This window comes from Lampris incognitus, chromosome 5 (genome assembly GCF_029633865.1).
Source record: "Lampris incognitus isolate fLamInc1 chromosome 5, fLamInc1.hap2, whole genome shotgun sequence".
Taxonomy (NCBI): Eukaryota; Metazoa; Chordata; class Actinopteri; order Lampriformes; family Lampridae; genus Lampris; species Lampris incognitus.
Window position 1 is genome coordinate 55,681,746 of NC_079215.1, and position 10,347 is coordinate 55,692,092.

Here is a 10,347-nt window from a genome sequence, read left to right on the forward strand (position 1 = left end):
CTCCCGGAGGCGTCCGTCGATGCAGATGGCGAGCTTGATCAGGTCCTCGAGGGAGGTGGGCTCCTCCCGGGTGGCTAGCTGGTCCTTGACAGCCTCGCTGAGACCTCTCTGAAAGGTGACCCGAAGTGACTGGTCGTTCCAGCCGCTCTCAGCTGTGGCCAGCCTGAACTCCACCAAGTAGTCTGTGACACTGCCACTGCCCTGCTGGATACTGCTCAGCCGAGCACCAGGGTACTGGCCACCGACTGGATGGTGGAAAACCTTCCGTAGTTCCGCCTCAAAGGCCTCGTAGGTGAGGCAGAAACTGGCCTTCATGGACCAGGAAGCAGTGGCCCACTGAGCTGCTCGGCCTGTGAGCAGGTTGGTCACGTAAGTGACCCGGGCAGCATCAGACGTGAACATGCTGGGTTGGTGCAGGAAGACCAGCTCACACTGCATAATGAACATGGCACAGATCTCAAAGTCGCCATCAAACGGTCGTGGGCTGGAGAGGCAGGGCTCCCGGGGAACTGGGTTGAGCCCCACAGGGTTAACCAGGGGCAGCGGGCCCAGGGGGCGGGTTACCCACGACTCCAGGGGCAGGCTGGCCAGGCGGCTGGATGGTGAGAGCCGCCGTGATGGTTTGCAACTGCCACAGGATCTCTGCTTGTTGGCTCGCCAACGCCGCCTCCTGCCTCGTTAGATTACCCACACAGGCCTGGAGGGGCTGGACCCGAGTCTGAAGATCTCTCACAGCGGCGGAGGCCGCCTCTAGCTGCTGGGTGTGGGAGTTAGTCAGTTGGATCTGTCCGATGAGAGCCGCTTGAAGCGGGCTGGCCGGTACGCTCTCTGTGTCGGCTGGGGTCGTCATGGTCAGTTCGTACTGTTAGGGTTTGTGGAAGACCCCAAGCGCACGACACCAGGATACTTCCACGGGGAAACTTTGCAAGGAAAAACATAAACCAAGGGCTGGGGTGAGTTTGGAGAGAAAAGGACCGTGAGGGGAGAGTAGCCACTACTGCGGGGAGGTTACAACACGAACTGACAACGGGCGCGTGGGAGGCCAGTTGGACAATAAGGGAAGTATTTTTACTCTGAATCAATAGCTGAACCACCATAGAAATAACTTTATCTGAGTATTCTAACCCGAACACATTCCATCACTTGTAACCCAGGGTACAGATCTCTTCTTGTTACTTTCTATTAAGTGCAAAAAATACCTGCAAAAATGTCTGTTAACGTGTAACAGCTACTTACAAAGACGTGTAATGCTTGGGGTATCTTCATGCGTCATTCAGCTTCATGTTCATCAAAGTGTCCTCTGTGGTATGAGTAGGCTTTACCATGATAATGATCTGACACTTCTCTTTTTTCCCAAACTAGTGTAAGAAGTCAAGTCAAGTCGAGTCAAGACCGAGTTCATTTAAAGTGCGTTATCACACACGTTGAAAATCTTTTGCTCCAACGGTGGTTTTAACGTCTGACAGCTCCACGTTACGCGTCAGGTGGATCTGTGGAGTCAGTGGTACACCAGCCATGTGTCCATCAGGATGGCCTTCACCCTTCTATTGACTACGGGGCAACACTGACCCCTAACAGTGTTTAACAGCAGAGAAAACCCTCCAAATTATCTTTTTTCACCCTGAAATTTTATGACTTTTTCCTAGAGTGCCCCCGACATTAGAAAAAGTTAATCGTTGTTTTTGTTTATATTTCCACGAGAGCTGTACACCACTAGGGTACTAAGATTGTCTTAGGGTCATGTTTGACCCGGAACCCAGGTAGTCACAGCTGCCGGAGGACGACTGCCCGCGGGCCCCGGATCATCTTCCATAACATCACTGACGTGTCCTCATACCATGCCTTGGTGATATGGAACAAGATCCACCCTACCTGGATGTGGGATCAGCGGAAAAAGAGGAGGGTGTTCCCGGAGCAGCTGGGAAAGGCACCTGTAACCCCACCCCACACATCGAAAGAAGGGAGCACCTCCCCTCCGCACAGCAGCCTCTGCATGGTGAAAGCTGTTCAGGGGGCTGAATCTTGCCCTGATCCACCAGCTGCTGCCCCAACTGGGGCAGGTAAGAGGAAGAGATGTCAGTTCTGCCCCCCCCCCCAAAAAGGACTGTAAAACCAATAGTATATGCAGCAAATGTGCAAAATATATCTGCAAAGTCCATGAACACACAATTGTGTACTGTCCTACATGTGATAATTAGAGTTGATTTATTTATGCTCTATTTACTTTCTTCACATTTTTGGTTCACATCTATTTTATTTTGTTCTTATCTATTGTTGTTGTTTATAAACCTGTTCCCAAAAAAGTTCCAATGTTGTTACTGTTTCCGTTCAATAAAATGCATTCAAAACTACTTTCTGCACATCTCTGCTACTTTCTTAGACTATACAAGTGCTATCCCTTACTAAAAAGTTAAACTTTACACCTATGCAGTACCTTAAGCAATAATAATAATAATATAATTCATAATAGTAATAGTAATATAATAACAATTAATAATAATAGTCGTAGTAATAATAATATAAATGATAATAGTAATAGTAGTAGTAATAATAGTAATAATAAGAATTAATAAGAATAGTAATATACTAACAACATAATAGTAGTAGTAATAATAATATAAATAATAATAATAATAATAGTAATATAATAACAATAATGATAGTAGTAGTAGTAATAATATAAATAATAATAGTAATAGTAGTGGTAGTAGTAATAATAATAGTAATATAATAATAAATAATAGTAGTAGTAATAATAATATAAATAATAATAATAGTAATATAATAACAATAATGATAGTAGTAGTAATAATATAAATAATAATAGTAATAGTAGTAGTAATAATAGTAATAATAAGAATTAATAAGAATAGTAATATAATAACAACATAATAGTAGTAGTAATAATAATATAAATAATAATAATAGTAATATAATAACAATAATGATGGTAGTAGTAATAATATAAATAATAATAGTAATAGTAGTGGTAGTAGTAATAATAATAGTAATATAATAATAAATAATAGTAGTAGTAATAATAATATAAATAATAATAATAATAATAATAGTAATATAATAATAATGATAGTAGTAGTAATAATATAAATAATAATTGTAATAGTAGTAGTAATAATAATAGTAATATAATAATAGTAATATAATAGTAATAATATGAATAATAATAACAATAAACCTCTACGTTAGTAAAGAAAACAAGTATGACAGGGGTGTTGTAATAGAAACGAGAGGTGTCCACTGACTAAGTGCAGTCCTTCTGCACTGTGAAGAGGGGAAACCCAGAGGGTCACTAAGTGTGCGATGAACGATCGTTGTATGGTTTGTTTGTTCGTGCAAAACAGATTTGGGCTTCCAAATCAAATCAGGTTGCTTTAATGTAGAGGTTTAATGAGGGCGGCTCACAAATGACCTTTCAGACAAGGGCGGCGCACAGAATGTTTGGGCAACACAAGGGTTTTGACATAACAGCAGGTTCGTTTGTTGTGTTTCAACACAAAGTTGAAAAGAAAGGCAAGTTGTCCCCAAGACCTCTGACAGGTGAACTCTTCACGTTGAATTGGCCAACCACAACCTGGTCACGCGCTTCTTGGGAAGTGCCCGATGGAGCGAAGAGGAGGCTGACAAGACGTCCCCCGACGTGACTAACCGCGCTGGAGATATGCCGTGCCATCACACACACGCAGCAAAACTCATTAAACGCTGGAATGTCAACCGGCGCTCGATCACACGCACCACACCCCGCGAGGACACACCTGTGGGGGGGTGGGGGGTGGGGTGGGGTGGGTGGAGGAGGGATGCGATGTGTCTCTCCAGGTAACCGTGAACGACCGCTCCCACTCCCAGGCGCTATAAAAGATGCTCCTCGGCTCTGGTTCGGCACCGACGCGCACGCCTCCCACCTACCGCTGGTTGCTTCGACAGCTCGAACGCTCGTGAAGTCTCCTCGACACCCAAGACCACTCGATTCGCCATGAGCATCAACATGCGCTCCACCGGTGCGTCGCTGTCCTCCATGTCTCTGTCCTCCGGAGGCTACTCCAGGATGGGCGCGAAGCGCACCTCCAGCGTGTACGGCGGCGCCGGGGGGCAGAGGGTCCGGGTGTCCTACGCGTCGTCGGGCGCCGGCTTCGAGATGGACAACGGCTTTGGGGCGTCTCTCAACGACAAGGCCACCATGCAGAACCTCAACGACCGTCTGGCCTCCTACCTGGAGAAGGTGCGCTGCCTGGAGAGCGCCAACAGCAAGCTGGAGTTCCAGATCCGGGAGTGGTACGACAGGCAGAAGCCGACCGTCAGGGACTACAGCAAGTACGAGGCCGTCATCGCCGACCTGCGTAAAAAGGTGAGCCGTGCTCCAGCGTAGCTGGACTGCCTCCTAGAAAACCGTAGTACGTCTTGAAACTAAGTCCACGTTTCCGTGCAGCGCGAGCGGTTGACATGTGTCCGTTGCGCCTTTGGATGAACTTCCTGCGCGCCCGCGGAGCCTGGCAGTCCACCGCCGCGCTCTGCCGTCTGGAGACAAAGGTGCCTCCGGGATGTGAATTTGTAAAAAAAGAAAAACCTTTCGGAATGCGATGCGTGTAAACCTTCTGCATCGCGACACAAACACACGATGGCACGTTTCCTGCGTTTAGAGAAGAGACATATTTCAGAATTTAAACTTGACTCACTAAAAACCCGATTCCAGCTGCGGTCACAGTTTCTGCTTGCGTCGTATGACACCCAGCCCCCCTCTCTGCCGAACGAGCTGCCAGCAAGACACCTTTCTCCCGACGCGTTAAACACGAACGCTGTTTGTGGAACGCGAGTCCTCGTGACGTCATCGTGCATATTAGCCCATTTTCTCCGTAATGACTACTCACGATGTGCGACGCGGTGATGGAGAGCGGGCAGTGACGTGCGTTGTGTTGTGTTGCAGATCCACGCTGCCACGCTGGACAACGCCAGGATCATTCTGCAGATCGACAACGCCAAGCTGGCGGCGGAGGACTTCAAGGTCAAGTAAGTGGAGAGGTCACATTAAGTCACTGAGGAGCTGTATTGACCAAAACACCCATGAAAAAAAACCCCAACTCTCATTGTGAGTGGTGGTGGTGTTGGTGGGGGGGGGGGGGGCTAAAATGAATGTAGTTTATTGAGACAGACTCCCTACTCTCTAGCCAGACTAACTTGACTGACACAACAGAGGAGATTACGTCTAATGTTCACTTAGTAATGTGGACACTCTGCCAGAGATGTTTAATGATCGAGCGAGAGAGACAAGACCGGGGAAACTGGTTCAGGCCGTCTCTATGTATCCTTGCTCTTGTCTCGCCTGCAGTAAGCACGGTAACGTGAAGCGTGTCCTTGTCTTGCATGACAGATCCGAGAACGAGATGGCACTGCGCATGTCTGTGGAGGCAGACATTAACGGACTGCGGAAGGTTCTGGATGAGCAGACCATGAGCCGAGCTGACGCAGAAATGCAGATTGAGGGCCTGAAAGAGGAGCTGGTCTACCTCAAGAAGAACCACGAGGAGGTTAATGTTACCCCGAGCTGACTGTGCCCAACCGGCACCGCACCAACACGAACAATTTCACAAAATTACGTCCCCCCCCCCGGCCCATAGCAGAGCGATACCAAAGACAAACGCACGCATCCCAAATCTCCCCAAAACGACACCACCAAAAACATGTAAAAACAGAGAGAAGCCAAACAAACAAACAAACAAACAAAACACACAAACAGTTAACAACACAATCCACTCAGTGCAACACAGTCCAAAAAAATCCCTCTGTCCAGGAGAGCCAACACCAGCCCGGATGACTGTCGGACCCACCGGTCTGCATGGGCTAGCAGTTAGCTTAGCCTGCCCCTCTTCCGCGTCCTGTCAGACCGCCCTCGGTGTTCCCTCCTCGAGCTGAGCTCCAGGCAGGGCAAATCTGTAACCCCCCCCCCCCAAAAAAACCGATGTCCACCCTCTGAAACCCTCTGGTTAGCTTCTGGTTAGCTTCCAGGCCCAGACAGATTCTACCCTGGAAACACAACTTCCATCGGGATGACGCAGTCAGCATGTGTATTCCAGACAATGACGCAACGGCATTGAGCCGGTACATGTTTGTTTTTTCTTCCAGAGGGCAATGGCAGTTTTTACAAGATTACTTGATAGAGAATGTATTTGAGTCGTTTTCCAAGAGGTGTGTGCTAATTGTTTTCTTTCTTGCACCGAAAGCATGCCTTACCTAAATAAGAGAGCCCGCAGAACTTGTTTGGATTGTTTGCTGTGCCCAGGGGATGTAAACCTCCAAGGCTGCTTTGGCATAAACTCGAAGGCATTTGGTGTTGATACTAGATTCCCATAACACACCAGGAAGCACGAGAGCGAGGCCTAGTTGATAATAAGCAGTTCTTAGTTTTAGGATATAATTACTCACGGTGATGTTGATCAGGATCCCCGCAAAGGTCCGGTGCAATGAACAGGGTTGCAGCTGAACGACACCTCAGCGCGAGACAATGACACATCCAGGGCCTTCTTATTTACACACTTCAAACGCATCTGGAGATATCTGACACGCGTCCCGTATTTGGCTCCTCACCCGGTCGGTATGAGGTCGTCTTGACTGACTCCCAACTACCTTCGACTTCAGGTGACCTTTGACTCTGTCGGCTCCCCGTTTGCAGGATCTGGCGGCCTTGCGTGCTCAAGTGAACCAGGGCTCTGTGAATGTGGAGGTGGATGCAGCGCCCCAACAAGACCTGGCCGCCATCATGGTGGAGATCAGGTCCCAGTACGAGGGTATTACCGAGAAAAACCGCCGCGACACGGAGGCCTGGTACAAGGGCAAGGTGAGGACAGCGACATAACTGTTCTTTATTCTGACCAAGCTGATTACTTGACAGATGTTGGTTTGTGGTCAGTGGTCTTTTCTGAGTAACTCATTGTTCGAGAAATAGCTCAGCTCATGATTTGATGATAGTTATTTTTCTTAGTTAGCATTTGTTTTCATGGCTTACATTAATATACCCCATCCCCCCCCCACACACACACACACCATGACCCTTACAGTTTGATGAGCTGAACAAGGTGGTGGCAGTCAACACAGAGAGCCTTCAGAGCTCCCGCAGTGAGGTCACTGAGCTCAGTAGGACCTTCCAGGCCCTGCAGATCGAGCTGCAGTCCCAGCTCAGCCTGGTAAGTGATGATCCAACACACACACAGATGTACACACACATGAAGACACACTGACAAGCGCTACATAAGCTACGTTCGTGTAACACTTCCAATGAACAGTCCAGTTCCATACGCTCGCACCATGTATACTGCCGCCACTGCGGCGCGGTGGCCCAGTGGCTGGCACTGCTCCTCACAGCAAGAAGGTCCTGGGTTTGAACCCCAGGCCGTCCCAGGCCCTTTCTGTGTGGAGTTTGCATGTTCTCCCCCGTGTCTGCGTGGGTTTCCTGCGGGTGCTCCGGTTTCCTCCCGCAGTCAAAAGACATGCATGTAATACTCCTGCCTGTGCCCCTGAGCAAGGCAGTGGAAAGAAGAACCGGGGCTGCCCACTGCTCCTATGCAATAGGATGGCTCAAAAGCAGAGAACACACTCACTGTAACTGCACAATGGCTTTCATTTTTACTGCTCTTTCCTTTTTTTCGTGTATAAGACTTAACTTTGGCGAGCTTCAGCGATGATGTAATTCACCCGTAAGTTTGAGATCCACTTTGAAATCCACACTAGGCATTCACAACTTATTGTCTTCAGTGAACTGACAGGTAAAACACCAGCACAAAAAAACGTCGCCTTGAATACACCCTAATTACCTCTCAGCAAGCCTGTCAGTCATGACTACATCCTACCCCGGAGGCCACGTTTTACTCCTCCAGATTAGCGCCGGGAGGAGGACGGTCCGATAGAGAGGGCGCCATTAATTTCAGGCCTCCGCCGTTTGCAGAAAGACGCTCTGGAGGGGCAGCTGGGGGAGACGGAGAACCGCTACAGCCTCCAGCTGAACCAGCTGCAGGTCATGGTCAACAGCCTGGAGGCGGAGCTCTGCCAGGTGAAGGGGGACATCGGCAGGCAGGCCAGCGAGTACCAGGTGCTGCTGGACATCAAGGTCAGGCTGGAGATGGAGATCGCCGAGTACAGGAGACTGCTGGACGGAGAGGATGTGAGGTAATCCATACCGTGTGAGGGAACGCCAGTCGTTGAATCGGCTCGTGTCTCGCCCTCTTCGGAGCTCAAGTTTTTTTTTCCCTTTTAATCATTATTTCATTATTGTTATTAGGTTTCATGTCCTCTTTTCCTTTGGGTTATTGTAAGTTTCGATCCCTTGCTGAAACAAGCAGGGTCCGGACACCCCGAATCATGGAAGGACTCTAGATTCGTGTATTTTGTGATGTTTTGTTTTAACTTGTATTTATTTTGTCGCCGGGTTGGGGATTGAAATTAACTCTTAACTGTTTTTGCCCCCCCCCCCATAGCCGAACTGTTGTCATGGAAGCAAAAGCTGTCAAGGTGGTCGAGGTCAAACGTAAGTTTCCTGAATGCACTTTAATACACGCTGCCATATTTGGCTGAGAGCTGCTGCAGTACTCCTCCTGCACAAAACGACAAGACCAAGACTGTTTGCTCACGCCACGTGTGCACTGTGCAAGACAAACACCAGCGTCAGCCGAATGCTGTGTCCTGGGTCTCCTGGCTCCATATATGACGTTGTAGTCTGGAGGACCACATGTTCATAAGCATGCCAAGACACCCTGGTTACAGTTCAGACAAAAAAGACAAAAAAAGCAGGACTGAGAATTGAATAAATATGTTCTAGAAACTTGAAGTCTTGATTGGCGGTATTACATCATAGCGAATACTACTACTACTACTACTACTACTACTACTACTACTATTACTACTGCTACTACTACTACTGCTTTCAGCTGCTCCCGTTAGGGGTCACCACAGCGGATCATTTGTTTCCATCTCTTCCTGTCCTCTGTCACACCAGCCACCTGCATGTCTTCCCTCACCACATCCATAAACCTCCTCTTTGGCCTTCCTCTTCTCCTCTTCCCTGGCAGCTCCATATTCAGCATCCTTCTCCCAATATACCCAGCATCTCTCCTCCACACATGTCCAAACCATCTCCATCTTGCCTCTCTTGCTTTGTCTCCAAACCGTCCAACCTGAGCTGTCCCTCTAATATACTTGTCCCCAATCCTGTCCTTCTTCGTCACTCCCAGTGAAAATCTTAGCATCTTCAACTCTGCCACCGCCACCTCCGCCTCCTGTCTTTTGCTCAGTGCCACTGTCTCCAAACCATATAACACAGCTGGTCTCACAAGCCTAAATGAATCAAATATGAAATTAAAAAAAGAAAGTTCAGCTATTCATGTGTCTGTCGTCCACAGACGAGCCTGTTGTGACCAAGGTGGTGAGGACGGTAATCGAGGAGGTGGTTGATGGAAAAGTGGTTTCCCGCACAGAGGATGTGGACACGGAGGTCATCAACAGCTAAAGAGGCCGCTCCCTGCCAGACCTGGGTCCAATATAATCCCTAGATTGTTTTAAGCTCCTTTAAGTATCAGATGGAAGAGACTTACAAGATCCCCGCTCAGGTGGCGTGAGGGAGACATGTCAACATTGGATAAGCTGTCAAACACTTGGCTGTATTTGCCAAACTGTCGCAGCACTAATTTCCCATTGTTCTATGTGGCCAGTCCCACCCACGTGGCTCTAACATGTAGCAAAACTCAGAGGGGGTGAATAGACGTCCCATATGACCCAGGTGGAGCCACCCAATAGTTTATCCAAAAATCCTACGACCCCCCCAACTGACCAAGTCTGTCTCCAGCCAAACTAGGCGTGTTTGAGCTGTGTATTGCTTTATGCAAATACACGGCTTTCCCATGAAAATTAAGCCTTGAAAGAGTCAGAAGACATGAATGTTTGTCATCTTTGATCATTTATGGAGTTTTGCTTTTTAGTAGAACTATTCCAAATATTGTACAACGTTGACACTCCATCATAATTGGTTGTTTTGCTCGAAAATAAAAATAAAAGATTGAAGTACAAAGCTTTACTTTTTTCTTTTTATTATAGAACACAAAAAAGAAAACTTGTTTTTGTCCCATGTGAGATAAAAGAAAAAAAAGGGAAGAAAAATTACAGAAAACATACTTACATAAGCAAATTTAAACAAAAGAAGGACGTTTTGGGGACATATACAATTTCAGCTTCTCCCAAATTTCCTCAAATTTAGTTTCCTGAAGCCTCGTGGAGAAGGTGATTCTTCCCATCACAAAAATTTCATAAATTATGTCATAGCAGTCCTCTACAGATGGGGTGTCTGGGTCA

General features: G+C 47.5%; 1 protein-coding gene across 1 annotated transcript; it reads left to right on the plus strand.

Moving 5' to 3' along the window:
* The first annotated feature begins 3,883 nt into the window (after positions 1-3,883).
* krt97 (keratin 97) lies at positions 3,884-10,066 on the plus strand. Its single transcript, XM_056280774.1, has 8 exons — positions 3,884-4,363; positions 4,940-5,022; positions 5,384-5,540; positions 6,683-6,847; positions 7,068-7,193; positions 7,952-8,172; positions 8,481-8,530; positions 9,402-10,066. The coding sequence occupies exons 1-8, from the start codon at positions 3,992-3,994 to the stop codon at positions 9,506-9,508; spliced, it is 1,281 nt and encodes a 426-aa protein (XP_056136749.1). The 5' UTR covers positions 3,884-3,991; the 3' UTR covers positions 9,509-10,066.
* The last annotated feature ends 281 nt before the right edge of the window (positions 10,067-10,347 follow it).